The sequence below is a fragment of the Molossus molossus genome, unplaced genomic scaffold (assembly GCF_014108415.1).
Source record: "Molossus molossus isolate mMolMol1 unplaced genomic scaffold, mMolMol1.p scaffold_m16_p_8, whole genome shotgun sequence".
Lineage (NCBI taxonomy): Eukaryota > Metazoa > Chordata > Mammalia > Chiroptera > Molossidae > Molossus > Molossus molossus.
This window is the reverse complement of record NW_023425402.1, coordinates 37,323,380-37,339,991: the sequence shown is the minus strand read 5'-3', so window position 1 is coordinate 37,339,991 and position 16,612 is coordinate 37,323,380. Positions and strand designations below refer to the sequence as shown.

Below are 16,612 nucleotides of genomic sequence, written 5' to 3'. Positions count from 1 at the left end.
GACCAATGAACATGGACAAAAAAGCCGGGGACATGGCCGGGGGATGGGGACGGCGGTGCCAATGGGGTAAAAAAGGAAAAACATCTGTAACAAAAAAAAAAGAAAAATAATTCTTTGAATTTTCACCCTAGGCCTTGTTTATTCCTTTAATTCTCTAGAAGGCTGGTTTGGCCTGGGAAATAAAGGGTTGCATATAAGTGAAACATAGCAGGCATGGTGACTATTGCATAGAGACGTTAAGAGAAGTTAAGAACATGACAAGCAAGAGCTTCTCAGTCATTTCTCTTCAAAAGAATGAGTAATCTCCATCAGGTTGTTTTGGTTTTCTTCTCAGGAAGAACAGGTTGTACAGTATTCTGATTTGTTTCTGGACGGCCGGTAGAAAACATGGTTGCATAAAACAAGTGGATGAGAGAAGAATTGTTTTTGAAGATCATAAGTATGCCTTTGATCTGAGATGTAGTAATTCTATGAAAAAAATACTGGTAAGAAGCAGGTAAGCTTTGCGTTGCAACATTTTAACAGATAAAATTCTTTCTCCAGTTGCCTAATCCTTCCCACAGCACTTGTATGTTGCCTTTATCTAGCCAGTTTGGTACAGGAGAACAAATACAAACATTTCTTTTGTACTTTAAAAAATCATTATTCCATGACCCTTTCACAAATATAGAGTTTTATTGGATATGACTTTGAAAATTTATTTCAAATAAATGAACATATGTTAATTTTCATGTAGAATTTTGCCCAAGAGTCACACTTATGTAGTATTTACAGAATTCGAAGTGGAAACTTGAAAGGTAAGTCAGTCAACCTCTTCAGATAGTCCCAAATATCCAGTTGCTTGATATTGTGAAGGAACATATCCGGGTAATTAATGGGCTTATTTATTTATTTATTTTTTTAATTCTCACCTGAGGATATTTTTCCATTTTTTGTACAGATAGAGTGGGAGGGAGAGAGAGGAAGGGAGAGAGAGTGAGAAACATCGACATGAAGGGACACATCGAGTGGCTGCCACCTGCACGACCAACCAGGGCCGGGGACAAACTGCAACCGAAGTACGTGCCCTTAGCGGGAACCGAACCCGGGTCTCTCCGGACCGCAGGCTGACGCTCTAACCGCTGAGCCAAACTGGCCAGGGCTAATGGGCTTATTTTTAATTTGAAAATTTTATTGTGCCTGAGAAAATATTTTTCAGTGATATAAAAACAGGTGTCTTGTCATTAGCTATGGACTGAATTGTGTATCCTCTAAATTTGTATGTTGAAGCCCTAACCCTCAGTACCTTAGAATGTGACTGCATTTGGAGATAGGACCTTTAAAGAGAAGATTAAGCCCTGGCTGGTTTTCTCAATGGTTAGAGCATCGACCCATTGACCAAAGGCTCTCAGGTTTGATTCTCAGTCAAGGGCATATATATACCTGGGTTGCACGTTTGACCCCTGGTCCTGGTTGGGGGGCGGAGGCGTGTGGGAGACAACCAATATATGTGTGTCTCTCACATGGATGTTTCTCTCTCTCTCTTTCCCTTCTACTCTATCTAAAAATCAATGGAAAGATATCCTTGGGAGAGGATTAAAAAATAGTAATAATGATAATAATAATAACAACAATAATAAAGAGAGGATTAAGATAAAATGAAACTGTTGGGGTTGGCCCTAATTCTATCTGACCCCATCATTATAAGAAGGGGGAATTTGCACACAGATAAGTGGGTGCACAGAAGGACGACCATGTGAGGACCCTGTGAGAAGATGGCCATCTGCATGCCAAAGGAGAGGCCTCAGAAGAAAGCAATCTTGCTGATCCCTTGATCTTGGACTATGAGACTTCAGAACTGTGGGAGCATAAGCTCCTGTTGGTTATGCTACATATTGTGGTATTTTGTTATGGCAACCCTAGCAAATCCGTAATATAGTGAAAAGTGAGTGTGTAGGATGTTCAAGAGTTTATTGGTTTGCTTGTCAGTCTATTTACTCCCCAGCTAATTTCATCTTTCTATTTACAAATTAATTTCTGAGTGGAAAAAAGACCCAACATTGTTTGAATTAAACTATTAACAAGATATAACCTTTTTGTTAAAAATAAGTACAGTCTGCACTCCCAGTAGTGAGTTTGAAAACACATTTTCAGTAACTTTGTGCATTTCCACTAACTAATATTTTGAGAATAATTTGTGGTAATCTTGGAGAAACAATATAAAACTCAGTATTCTTTTGTCTTTATTTTTTTTTTAATCCTCTCCTGAGGACATCCTTCCATTTTTTGTTCAGATAGAGTGGGAAGGAGAGAGAGAGAGAAACATAGATGTGAAAGGGACACATCGAGTGGCTGCCACCCACACGACCCAACCAGGGCTGGGGACAAACTGCAACTGAGGTACATGCCCTTAGCTGGAACCGAACCTGGGTCTCTCTGGACCGCAGGCCGATGCTCCAACTGCTAAGCTAAACCGACCAGGGCTTCTTTTGTCTTTTAAGACATATTTTGGAAATGTCTAAACATAGCCATTGCTCAGTACTATAAAAAGTGATGTCATTCTTTAAAAAAAATAAAGTCTCCTCATTGTTGTTTTAATTTGCATCTCTCTGATGATTAGTGATGATGAGCATTTCTTCATATGTTTCTTAGCCATTTGTATGTCCTGTTTGGAGAGGTGTCTATTCAGTTCCTCTGCCCATTTTTTAATTGGATTCTTTGTCTTCCTTTTGTGGAGTTGTATGAGCACTCTATATGTATTGGAAATTAACCCCTTATCTGATATATCATTGGCAATTATGCTCTACCATACAGTGGGTAGCCTTTCCGTTTTGATGATTGTATCTTTCGCTGTGCAGAAGCTTTTGAGTTTGATGTAGTCCCATGTGTTCATTTTCTCCTTTGTTTCTATTGCCTTAGGTGATGTGTCAGTGAAAATTCTGCTGCGTATGATGTCTGAAATTTTGTTGCCTACAGTTTCTTCTAGAATTTTTATGGATTCATGAGTCACATTTAAGTCTTTTATCCATTTTGAGTTTATTCTCGTGTAGGTTGTAAGTTGATGGTCTAGTTTCATTTTTCTGCAAGTAGCTGTCCAATTTTCCCAGCACCATTTATTAAAGAGGCTGTCCTTACTCCACTGTATGCTCTTGCCACCTTTGTCAAATATTAATTGGGCATATTGCCTTGGGTCCATTTCTGGGTTCTCAGTTCTGTTCCACTGGTCAATATGCCTGTTCTTGTGCCAGTACCAGGCTGTTTTGATTACAGTCGCTTTGTAGTATAACCTGAAATCTGGTATTGTGATTTCTCCAAATTTGTTCTTCCTTTTCAAGATTGCTGTGGCTATTCGAGGCCTTTTTTGGTTCCATATGAACTTTTGAAATAATTGTTCTAATTCTGTGAAGTATGCCGTTGGTATTTTGATGGGGATTGTGTTGAGTCTATAGATCGCTTTGGGTAATATGGACATTTTAATGATGTTAATTCTCCCAATCCATGAACAGGGTATGTGCTTCCACTTTTTTATATTTTCCTCTATTTCTTTTTTCAATGTCCTATAGTTTTCTGCAAATAGGTCCTTTATTTCTTTGGTTAAGTTTATTCCTAGGTATCTTAATTTTTTTGCTGCAATGGTAAATGGGATTGTTTGCTTAGTTTCTCTTTCTGTGAGTTCATCATTGGTGTATAAGAATGCCATCGATTTCTTGACATTAATTTTGTATCCTACTACTTTGCCAAATTCATTTATTAAGTCTAGTAAACTTTTGATGGAGTCTTTGGGGTTTTCTATGTATAGTATCATGTCATCGGCAAATAATGACAATTTCACTTCCTCCTTTCCAATTTGGATCCCTTTTATTTTTTCTTCCTGTCTGATTGCTCTGGCTAAGACTTCCAGTACTCTGTTTATTTTATTTTATTTATTTTTTTATCCTCACCCGAGGACATTTTTCCATTTTTTGTACAGATAGAGTGGGAGGGAGAGAGAGGAAAACATCGACGTGAAAGGGACACATCGAGTGGCTGCCAGCCGCATGACCAATCAGGGCCAGGGACAAACTGCAACCGAGGTACGTGCCCTTAGCGGGAACGGAACCCGGGTCTCTCCGGACCGCAGGCGGACGCTCTAGTCGCTGAGCCAAACCGGCCAGGGCGTCCAGTACTATGTTTAATAGGAGTGGCGAAAGTGGGCATCCTTGCCTTGTTCCTCAGAATGGCCGCCATCAACAAATCATCAAACAACAAGTGTTGGTGAGGGTGTGGAGAAAAGGGGACTCTAGTACACTGCTGGTGGGAATGCAGTCTGGTGCAGCCACTATGGAAAACAGTATGGTGTTACCTCAAAAAATTAAAAATTGAACTTCCATTTGACCCAGCAATCCCGCTTCTAGGAATATACCCTAAGAAGCCTGAAACACCAATCAGAAAGAATATATGTACCCCCATGTTTGTAGCAGCACTATTTACAATAGCTAAGATCTGGAAACAGCCCAAGTGTCCATCAGTAGATGAATGATTAAAAAAGCAGTGGTACATATACACAATGGAGTACTACACAGCTGTAAGAAAGAAAGACCTCTTATCCTTTGAGAGTACATGGAGGGACCTGGAAAGTATCATCCTAAGTGAAACAAGCCAAACAGAGAAAGACAAGTTTCATATGATCTCACTTATTTGTGGAATATAATGAACATAACAGTCTGAGGAAGGGAGTAGTCCCAGAGACGTGGAAATGGGATACAGATGGACAATCCCCTAAATAGGGGGGTGGTGGGGAAGAGATAAACCACAGAACTGATATGCATGTATGCATGAACAGTGGACATGGACAACAAACTGGGGAAAGGGCAGGGAGGGAGGAGGAGGGGGGAATCAGTGGGGGAAAAAGGAAAAACATCTGTAACAAGAATTAATTAATAATAATAAAAAAATAAAGTCTCAAAATGCATTTGGGTAATAAAATTCAGACAGGTTGAGAGTGGTCTTAATCATCACATTACCTGAGTATCTTTATGCTCAAAAATAACTAGAAAATGGCAGATGCTTAATACATATTAAAAAAAAAAATTCCTACTTTGTTCTTTGGGAAGGTAATGAGATTATTTTTCCTGCTGTCATCTTTGCAGTGGAATACATATTTTCTGTTACACATTTTAATTTTAATTTGACTTTAAGAAAAACTATTATTATTGTAAAAGCGACTAGAAGACAAGGCATGTTTCAGTAGTCACATTCAATAAACAACCAGAAATAACAAGGAGAATACCAAAACAAAGTCACTATTTTAGAGATGAATAATAGATGGTTCACACTTGCAATCAGTAGAATATAAATAAAATATTATTTCAGCTTCACTGTAAGAGGTGAGCATGTTCTCGAAAAAGACACTCCAGGCAACTGATGTTCAATTTATTTATGTAATTAAACTCAGGAAAAGGACACTTTTGAATATGATTTAGGGACATATACCTGCAAACTCCTTTTCAGAACTGTTAATTGTATTGGTTTTTTTAATTATGCAGTTTTAGAAATTAAGTACTATCAAGAGTCAAAGATTTCCAATTAGCTATAAACTCTTTTCCTTTTTTTTTTTTTATCCTCACCCGTGGACGTTTTTCCATTTTTTGTTCAGGTAGACTGGGAGGGAGAGAGAGGAACAGAGAGAGAGAGAAGAACAGAGAGAGAGAGAAACATCGACGTGAAAGGGACGCATTGAGTGGCTGCCACCCGCACGACCAACCAGGGCTGGGGACAAACTGCAACCAAGGTACACGCTCCTAGTGGGACCCAAACCCAGGTCTCTCTGGACCGCAGGCCGACACTCTAACCTCTGAGCCAAACCGGCCAGGGCTAGCTATAAACTCTTGAATGTAGCTATTATGTTTTCATATAGGACCCAACACTTTTATTTTATTTATTTATTAAAGTTGTTTTTTTCTTTATTGATTTTTAGAGAGAGAGGAGGGGAGAGGGAGAGATAGAAACATTGATGAGAGAGAAAGAACACTGATTGGCCACCTCCTATATGCCCCCCACTGGGTATTTGGCTCATAACCTGGGCATGTGCCCTGACTAGGAATTGAACCGGTGACCTCTTGGTGCATGGGTCGACGCTCAACTACTGAGCCACACTGGCTGGGCAAACCCAATAATTTTAAATGGAATTTAGAAGTGAGAAAAAAACACACACTAATTGCGGGAAAAATGGGGGACATCTGCAGTAGTGTCAACAATATAAAATAAAAAAAATGAGTTTATTAAAGTGACTAATTCAGTTTTATTTAAGTAAAATAAAATTGTAAAATAACCCACTTATAGTTGTGGAAAAATAATGTGTATTTAAAAACTGCTAAAACAAAATATTTAATAATAGTAATAACAAGCAAAATCAGAATCAGAATATGGGGGAGAAAAACATCTCCCTCAAGGTTCACAAAGGAGCAATAAAAAAACTTCCATTTAAAATAAAAACCCAGAAAGAGTTCTGAAAAGAAAGGAATTCTGCAAAGGACTTTACAAAAATCAGTCAAGTTTTAAGAGAAAGGTATAAAACAGTAAATCCCAAGCTGCTGCTAAACTGCTTAGCTAGCAGAATAAACCTATTTCATTTTCTTTCTTGCAGCTCACAATTCTTTTTATAGGTTGCAAGGCAAACGTAGAAAGCTTCTGCAGGTCTTGGGAAATGACACAAACCAGATTAAGTATGACTTTTAGGAAACCTAATCTGCTCCCATTAGATAAAATTTTACTGTACTTGCTGCGAATCAGAAGAATCTGTGGATGAATTGTCCCACCCTTACTTCAGGGCAGCAATTTTCAACCTTTCTCATCTCTTGGCACACAAACTAATTACTAAAATTCTGCGGCATACCAAAAACGTATTATGTTCTGCTGAATTGACAAAAAAAATAAGTATAATTTTGATTGATTTATAATAATAATAATAATAATAATAATAGTAATTACCTACCCTTTTTGGCTCCAAAGTGACTTTTAAAAAAAAATCAGGTGCCTATACTTGGATATAAGAATTTCTGATACTGCCCTGGCCAGTTTGGCTCAGCGGTTAGAGCGTCGGCCTGTGGTCTGGAGAGACCCGGGTTCGGTTCCCGCTAAGGGCACGTACTTCGGTTGCAGTTTGTCCCCGGCCCTGGTTGGTCGTGCGGGTGGCAGCCACTCGATGTGTCCCTTCACGTCGATGTTTCTCTCTCTCCCTTCCTCTCTCTCCCTCCCACTCTATCTGTACAAAAAAAAAAAAAAAAAAGGAAAAATATCCTCGGGTGAGGATAAAAAATAAAAATAAAAATAGGAATTTCTGGTACCAAGATTAACCAATCAGATGCAAACTTATTATGTGACGTGACCAATAAGATACAACTCTATTATATGACCTATGTTTTTATGGTTCAAGACAAGGCATTCACACTAGATGGCTATTGTGTTGGCTGTTGTAATTTTTAAAAGTTTGACAATCTCAGGGAAAAGAGGTCAGTGCTCCTGACTGAATAGTCAGGTATTCATGTTTAAAAATTTTTTTGCGACGTACTGGTTGAAAATCACTGCTTTAGGGTCTTTGATGAATATAATGAATGAATAAAGAATTCAAGGTGACTCCTAAACCAGCAATGTCCAGTAGAACATTCTGCAATGATGGAAATGTATTATATCGTCTCTGCCCAATATAGTGGACACTAGCCACCTAAATGTCGGTAGTGCTACTGATGAACTGAATTTTAAATTTAAAAAATAGCCCTGGCCGGTTTGGCTCAGCGGTTAGAGCGTCGGCTTGTGGTCCGGAGAGACCCGGGTTCGGTTCCCGCTAATGGCACGTACCTCGGTTGCAGTTTGTCCCCGGCCCTGGTTGGGTCGTGTGGGTGGCAACCACTCGATGTGTCCCTTCACGTCTATGTTTCTCTCTCTCTCTCCCTCCCTCCCACACTCTATCTGAACAAAAAATAGAAAAAATGTCCTCGGGTGAGGATAAAAAAAAAAAAATAAATTTAAAAAATAAATTGTATTTAATTTTAATTCATTTAAATAGCCTCATGGTCAGTGGCTACCCTACTGGGCAGCGTGGTTTGAGATTCGTTCTATCTCTTTAACTGAAGGCTTCAGGCTTCATTTTACTGCATATCCTTGGGTTTTCTGGGATTAAATATTACCCAAGGCTTCTAGGTTCCCCAGTGGTAGGGTGATCATAAAACTGCCCAAGCTGGGATACTTTGAGAAAGGCTGGGAGTGTTACTACAATTATGGTGAGACCAGAGGCATAATCTGGATGACCCAGGGCACACAAGAAGATGGGTCCCCCCAACTCACGGGGATTGTTGCTTGAAGATTCTATTGGAAAGTAACTGGACTTCATTTCTTTTTAGGTACTGTTACAGATCATGTTTAAGCATATTTTGGGGCACACATTTCATCATACCATGATTTTCTTTGCCCCCACAAACATTTACCAAAAAATCTTTATAACTCATTTCTGTTTTCCCGGAGACTTCCAACCATAAAGTCAAGCAATATCTAAAGGACCAACATAATGCTAAAGGACCAACTCAAAATAGAAGTGAGCAATCAATCATACTGATCTTAGCTTAGACCAAGTATTTGAATACTGTAGCTAAACTGGGTTCATTATTAAGCTTCGCCCTGGCTTTTGGGTAAGAGGCCAAAAGAGCCAAAAAGATCAGAGGTATTTCTTTGCAGTATAGTCCTTCAGCATGCCCTGTCAGACACATATTCTCCCGAGAGATTAAAGTAGTCAGGCTGAGCATGCAGCATTTCATTTAGTACAGAGTCTGAATATTTTGTAGGGAATAGATCCCGGAAATAAGTTGCTTTCGGTGCTTGCTTACCTTTCTGCCATCAGTAGAGGAAGCATATTAAGGTCTGCTTTTAACAGTTACCCTCCAGCAGGATACGAGCAACTGCAGAATGCTTTCGGGGTCCCATTTTTAGAACTTAACCTGTTTTGAAATAACCTAGAGGGTTTTTTCTTTGGCACAGAACATGGATTGGAACATCAAGTCATAAAAGTAATTTTAAAAGTCCAACGGCATCTATACACTAAATGTCTTTAAAAGCAACCAATTCACACACCAGGCCAGTTCTCATGTAACCTCGCCGACAGGGCATGGCTTTTCAAATCCCACCCACCTTTTGTAACATACTTCATGTTGAACACAGTAGAGTTTTATATTAAGAAAAAAATTTCAGAATTTAATAAGCATGTGGATGAACAGGAAAAGAGACGGCAATTATTTCAGGAGATTTACCTGCCAGAGAAAGAACTTAGCAGCATAGTAATTCAAATAATAAAAGATAGGTTTCTGAATCATTTTGTCAGAGATTTTCCACCAACCTGATAGCTCGAATGACAGTTTTAAGTGGTGGGGTGAGGTCCTCTACAGACACATCACACTGGCATCCTTTTTCATCATATGCATCATCAGTGCCAAGGGCGGTGTCAGCTGCAAGAGAAAACTGCCAGTTAAATACCACCACCAGCACTTTAAAACATGCTGCTGAACTTGTCTCACAGAGCAGTTGGGGGGAACTCACAGACTAACCTTACAAATCAAGATACATATACAGCCAATTGTTTCCCCAATGTCATTCCTTTTTCTTGGTCTACAACCTCGCCAACTTTATGTCATATGACACGAATACCTTCCTGAGCTGTTTTTCACGGGGAAGATGAAGATGTTGACACACAGTCTTTCCTTTAGTGGTGATGGATGTGCTGATCCACTCCTGCCCTTTGCCCAGTTCTTTGAAACTAACAGCCAGCATTTAAAAAACAGTTGTTTGGAGTTAGGGAAACAGTCTATGGATTCTTAACTAACTGGCCTCTATCTATAGAGCTTGAAACCCAATACATTAGTTCCACACCCCACACCCTGAAGTGAGTCAGCAGTCAGACCCAAGAACACTGACTACTTATTAGTTACTCGACACAGGAGACAGCTTGCTTAAGATAACACAACCAATGCTGAGAGATTTTCAGGTTGGGTAATAAGATCAGTTCACCATAACTGAGCAAATGAACTTTATTTTTTTGGAGCAAATTAACTTTTGGGTTGATTGCAAAGGTTGGAAAAGGGGGTAGGGTTACAATAAATCAAATTAGTAAGGATTTATAAAATTAGTAAGAAATAAACTCATGTCATTGTAGCTTTGTTTTTAGCAACATAATATTGAAAATAAATGAAAATTTCTGGAATGGGGGATGAGTTAAATGAATAATGGTAGGTTTATATAATGGAACATTAGGAAGCTGTTAAAAATTATGTTGAAGACTAATGACTAGAAAAAATATCACAATATATTATTAAAAAATCTATATATCTATCTTGGATTAAGAAGGATTTTATTCTTTTGCTTGGCTATCTTTCTTTTTCTTAAATTTTTTTTCTTTATTGAATTTAGAGAGAGAGGAAGGGAGAGGGAGAGACGTAGAAACATCGAAGAGAGAGAACATCTATTGGCTGCCTCCTGCATGCCCCTCACTGGGGATTGGGCCCACAACCTGGGCATATGCCCTGACCGGGAATGGAACCAGCGACCTCTTGGTGCATGGGTTGATGCTCAACCACTGAGCCACACTAGCTGGGTTTGGCTATATTTCTAAAATATCTACAATAAACATGTATTACTTTGGTAATAAAGTAATATAAATTCACACATGAGAGATGATTTAAACAGCCTCCAAATACTAATAAGCCTCTTTAACTGCTGCCATACACTAAAGGACTAACACTGTTTTTTGTTGCCTTTGCTCTGCCCAGTGTTCATGTGCTAAATCATGAAAGGTTTTGCATGGGCTGTCCAGGTTGGGTTAAAAACACTGAAAGGCTATTGGAAGTCCATTCATGAAAGCAGTGCTTAAAATAAAATGCTGTTGGTGTGTCATTTAATTCAACTTAAATGTGTGTTTACTCAGTTTATTGTGTGCTGAGGGTGGAGTGGAGGTGGGGGAAGAAATGCAGATAGTCTTCACAGCACTTCATGGTCCCTCTGACCTTACAGTAGTAGTAGTAGTAGTAGTAGTAGTAGTAATAGCAACCACTCACTGTAGTTTATGACAGGCACTTAGGTGAAGCTTCTGCATGCATTTGTTTTCTTACAACTCTACAAGGTGGTGGTGATATTATGCCTGGTTTTTAGATGCCAAAACTGAGGCTTACCTGAGGCTACAAAGGTGGTAAGTGAAGCTAGTAAGTTGCAGAGCATGTTATTAATTTTTTAAATTTATTTATTTATTGGTTTGAGAGAGAAACATCAATGTAAGAGAGATACACTGATTGGTTGTTTCCCATATACACTCTGACCAGGGATCAAATGGCAACTTAGGTATGTGCCCTGACCAGGACTTGAACCCGTGACCTCTGGTGCATGGGAGCATGCTCCAATCAATGGAGTCACACCAGCCAGGGCTCATTGATTGTTCCTTGTATGTACCCTGAAGGAAGATCTAACCTGAAACCTTGGCATATTGGGACAATGCTCTAACCAATGGAGCTAATTGCCAGGGCTGCAGAGCATGTTTTGAAAATCCAGTTCCTCGAGGCTCTGAAGCCCTGGACCTTGCCATTGCATTACAATGTGTTCAGGGTTCAACAGTGGGTTCAGTAGGGGCATGCAACATGTCAGGAGAGGGCAGGGGGAAGAACTCAGCACATGTGCTGCTTGGTGGGTATATTCAACTTCTCTCCAGAGAAGTTTGCCGCAGTTTGAACAAGAGTATATTGACTAACTGTCAGTCGGTTCTGACTCAGTGACGATCTTCATGGTAGCCAGCCATTCTGCTCCATTGACCACCCACACAACACAACCCTTTTAGCTGGTTATAGCCTGCCCTAGGTTAGATGACATTCTTCCAGGAGGGACTCTTCACAGTTTCTTCCTCCAATTTGATCCTAACCTGCTCTTAGTTGGTGAAGTAGATTGAATAGTGTTGTCCCCAAATTCATGTCCACTTGGAACATCAGAATATGACCTTATTTTGAATAAGGGTCTTTGCAGATGTAATTAAGATAAGGTGTATGATGAGATCATCCTACATTAGGGTGAGCCCTAAATCCAATGAAAGTGTCCTGAGACAGAAAAGGAGGAGACACAGGAGCACAGAGGCAATGGAAGCAGAGGCGGGGGTGATGCGTCTCCAAGCCAAGAACACTGAGCATGGCTGTCAAACCCTAGAAGCTGGGAGAGGCACACGGTGGTTTCTCCAGAGAGACTACAGGTGGAAATGACTGTGGTGACACTCTGCTTTTGGACACCCTGATTTCTTGAACTGTGAGTGAATAAATTTCTGTTGTCTCAAACCACCCAGTTTGTGATTATTTGTTATGTCATCCTTAGGAAACTAATACAACTGGGAAAACTTTTCCTTATGGTTTCCAATTCTTCACTGAAGAACAATAATTACGATAATAATGATAGTAATAAGTGCTTTTTAGGGAAATCAAATTATGTGCCAAGAACTTTAATTAATTGCTCAAAACCCCATGAAGCACATATTATTATTAGTTCTTATTTCACAGGTTATGAAAGTGAGCACAGAGAGCTAAGAAACTTGCCCAAGGACATATGGAGAGTAAGTGACAGAAGCAAAATTAAATCTAGGCAGGTGGGCTCCGGAGATGCACTGTTAAATTTGGCCTAACCCTGAGTCTCACTCCCGACTCCTTCCAGATTTGCTTTCTTGCCCCTCTTGTCAGCATTTGGAGTTCCTTCTCTTCATTAAATTTTCCTTCACACAGCTGTGTGCATCTGGCTATTGTGGTCTCAGGTGAAATGATCCCACAACATTGAAAACGGATCAGATTTGGAGCAATGTGGTTCCCATGACCATGTGCTGAGCCATTCCACACCCCAAAGGAGACCCGGAAACACACATACCCCAGAATTGTCTGTGGTGTGTGGTGAAGTGGTTGCTAGAGCCAAAGTCACCAGGTACCATATGGAGTCTTGTGAGAAACCCAGATGTAGCTACCCAAAAGAAAGATCAAGTAATGCACGTTACCAGGATTCCCAGTACAGAATTCACAAGAGTATACTACACTGCCCTTCACAATATAGGCATGTGACTACTTTCACTCTTATGCAATCTAGTAAGAACCACTTCTAGCATGGTCCCCTGTTACACCTAAGAAAATGGGAGCACAAGAGAAGTTATAGGGAGGGCAGAGACTTCGACACCTGTATCAATGATTTTCCTACTTGAAAATACAATACACCCAACCATGACTCTATGATGCAGGTCCACACAATGAAACACTATAAAATACAGTGTTCTTCTTAAAAAAAAAAAAAAGATTTTTAGAGAGACAGGATGCAAGCGGGAGAGAGAGAAATATTGATGTGAAAGCAAAACATCGACTGGCTGCCTCCTGCATGTCCCCCACTGGGGATCAAGCCTGCAACCTGGGTAAGTGCCCTGACCTGGAATCCAACCTGTGAGCTTAAGGTGCCTGGGACAACACCCAAATACTGAGCTACACTGGCCAGGGCCAGGGTCCTTTTTAAAAAAAATTATTTATTTATTGATTGATTATTTTAAGAGAGAGAGAAATGTCAATTTGTTGTTTGACTTATTTATACATCCATTGGTTGATTCTTATATATGCCTTGACCAGAGATTGAACCCACAACCTTGGCATATGGAGACAATGCTCTAACCAATCAAGCTACTTGGCCAAATACAGGGTTTTTTTAAATTATGAAGTTAGTGGAAAACTTATTCAGCAGGTATGTACTGTCACGATAAGCACAAAAGTATCGAAATTATGTCTGCACTGACTGTAAATGGAACTGGGAACATCCCAAATGATTATGAGCATTCCCAGCCTAATGCTGCCCCCCAATCCTGTCCTGTCCCCCAATAGGAGATTCAGCCTATCCATCTTGTTCAGAAAAAGGCCTGGGCAGAAGATGGGAGTCAGTCACCAGTGGTATTATAGTGTGGAATTTTATTACTCTACCTAAACTTGATGGTTCACAGCATAAATTCAACTCTTAGTCTTTAAAATTTTTCTTAGGAGAGATTCCAAAATGGCGGTGGAGTGAATGGAAGCTACACAGACCGTTTCCCAGGACCAAACTGGAATTACAACTAAAATGAAGACAAATAGGAAAAAGCAACTGAAAAGCAGCCCACGAGGACCATATAACCAGAGACACTGACTCAATCCTGGTAGGATTGTGGAGACGCAAGAGGGAGGCTGGGAGCCCAGAGACAAAAGCCGTCTTAGCTGTGAGCAGCACCCTTGAGGTTACACTCCCAAGCGGCTCCACAGTGCCGAGCCAGGACAGATGCTAAAATAGCCACAGCCACTCACCTTGGGCTCTGGCAGAGGGAGGGCGACTGAACTGACACTGTGTGGGGACACTCGGGATTTGGAGGGCACTCAGAGCTTTTGCTGAGTTGCAGCCACACAAAATGGTGGCCATCTTACTCCTTCCAAGGACTCTGTGGAGAGATGGCTGTCCCTCCCTCAGAGATTCAACCCTATCCAGGTGGGCCACTGAAATGCAAATTGAGGCTCATTAACAACCAGCATCTGCCCCACCCTTGGGAAATCCCCTTTCACTGAGCACCTGAGGGAGTTTTTCATTCAACTGAGAACCCAAGGCTCTTCAAGTAACCACTACTGCTAGCCTCCAGGCAAAAAGCTAGAGGATAACTGAACCATTCCTGGGCTAGCAACTCTAACCAGGAAAGTAAGACTTGACAGTGGTGTTTAACTAGGGTTCTCCCTCACTCATCCAAACCCAGGATAGGGAGCCACAAACAGCAGAACACCAATACCCACAGGTAAAATTTGGTAGGCTCCAAAGCCCACTGTGATAGCCAAAATGGTGAAACAAAGAAACGAATGCCAAATGAAAGAACAAGAAACTGTACTGAAGATGAGATAAATGAGGAGCAGTTAAGCAAGTTAACAGAGCTAGAATTCAGAGCCATTATCTTGAGGAAGCTCAACAGCATGAGTAAGGACATCAACACCATGAGTAAAGACATAGAAATGTTGAAAATCAACCAACAGGAAATGAAAAACCTCCAAGAAGAAATGAAGAATGACATATCAGAAATAAAGAACACATTGGAAGGTCTAAACAGCAGAGTAGAGGAAGCTGAGGACCGGATCAGTGAATTAGAAGAGAGGGTAGAGAAAAATCAACCAATCAGAAAAACAAAAGGAAAAAACAATTCAAAAACAGGAAGACAGCTTAAGAGAACTGTGGGACAACTGGAAACATAATAATATTCGCATCATAGGAGTTCCCGAAGAGGAAGATAATGGGGAAGAATTAGAGAATATATTTGAAGAAATAGTGACACAAAACTTCCCTAATTTGGTGAAGGAAGAAGGCATTCAAGTTCAAGAAGCATAGAGAGCCCCAAGTAAGAAGAATGCAAACAAGCCCACAAAAAGACATATAGTAATTAAAATGTCAAAAATTAAAGACAAAGAGAAATTCTTAAAGGCAGCAAGAGATAAGCAACAGGTTACCTACAAAGGAAACCCCATAAGGCTCTCAGCTGACTTCTCAACAGAAACACTACAGGCCAGAAGGGAATGGCATGAGGTAATCAAGGTCATGAAAAACAAGGATCTGAATCCAAGACTACTCTACCCAGCAAGGCTATCATTTAAAATAGAAGGTCAAATAAAGAGCTTCCCAGACAAAAAAAGGCTAAGGTAATATATTAACACCAAACCAGCATCACAATTTATGCTAAAAGGACTGCTGTAATTAGTAGAAGAAATAGAAAGAAAAATATAACCAAACTAAACAAAAATGGCAATAAATAAATACATATCAATAATCTCCTTAAATGTAAATGGATTGAATTCTCCAATAAAAAGACACAGAGTAGCTGATTGGATAAGAAAGCATGACTCATCTATATGTTGTTTACAAGAGACCCACCTCACAACAAAGACTCACATAGGTTGAAAGTGAAGGGATGGAAAAAAATTTACCAAGCAAACGGAAAGCAAAAAAAAAAAAAAAAAAAGCTGGGATAACAATACTCATATCTGATAAAATAGATTTCAAAATAAAGGCCATAACTAGAGATAAGAAGGCCACTACCTAATATTGAAAGGATCTATCCAACAGGAAGATATAACCTTGATAAACATATAAGCAACCAATATAGGAGCACCAAAATATATTAAAAATCTTCTGGAGGACTTCCAAGGAGAAATTGACAGCAATACAATTATAGCAGGGGACTTCACACCCCACTGACATCACTGGATAGATCCTCTAGACAAAAAATTAGCAAGGAAACAGAGACTCTAAATGAAGCACTAGATCAAATGAATTTAATAGATATGTACAGAGAATTACACCCCAAAACTACAGAATTCACATTCTTCTCAAGTGCACATGAGACATTCTCAAAGAGAGACCACATGTTAGGACACAAACTAAATCTCTACAAGTTCAAGAAGACTGAAATCATATCAGGCATCTTCTCAGATCACAATGGCATGAATCTAGAAATCAACTGCAACAAGAACATGCAAAAACATTTGAACACATGGAGGCTAACTAGCATGTTATTAAACAACAAATGGGTTTCCGAGGAAATCAAGGAAGAAATTAAAAACTT

General features: G+C 39.8%; 1 protein-coding gene across 5 annotated transcripts in view; it reads right to left on the bottom strand.

Moving 5' to 3' along the window:
- KCNQ5 (potassium voltage-gated channel subfamily Q member 5) overlaps positions 1 to 16,612 on the bottom strand; it is a 541,294-nt gene that overhangs the window by 24,656 nt on the left and 500,026 nt on the right. For 4 of the 5 annotated variants that reach the window (XM_036248151.1, XM_036248152.1, XM_036248149.1 and 1 more), the window contains one exon: positions 9,344 to 9,452. The exons of the other annotated variant lie outside the window; for it this stretch is intronic. In XM_036248151.1, coding sequence (XP_036104044.1) covers positions 9,344 to 9,452 — 109 coding nt within the window. The remainder of the gene's footprint in view (positions 1 to 9,343; positions 9,453 to 16,612) is intronic. 5 annotated transcript variants of the gene reach the window in all.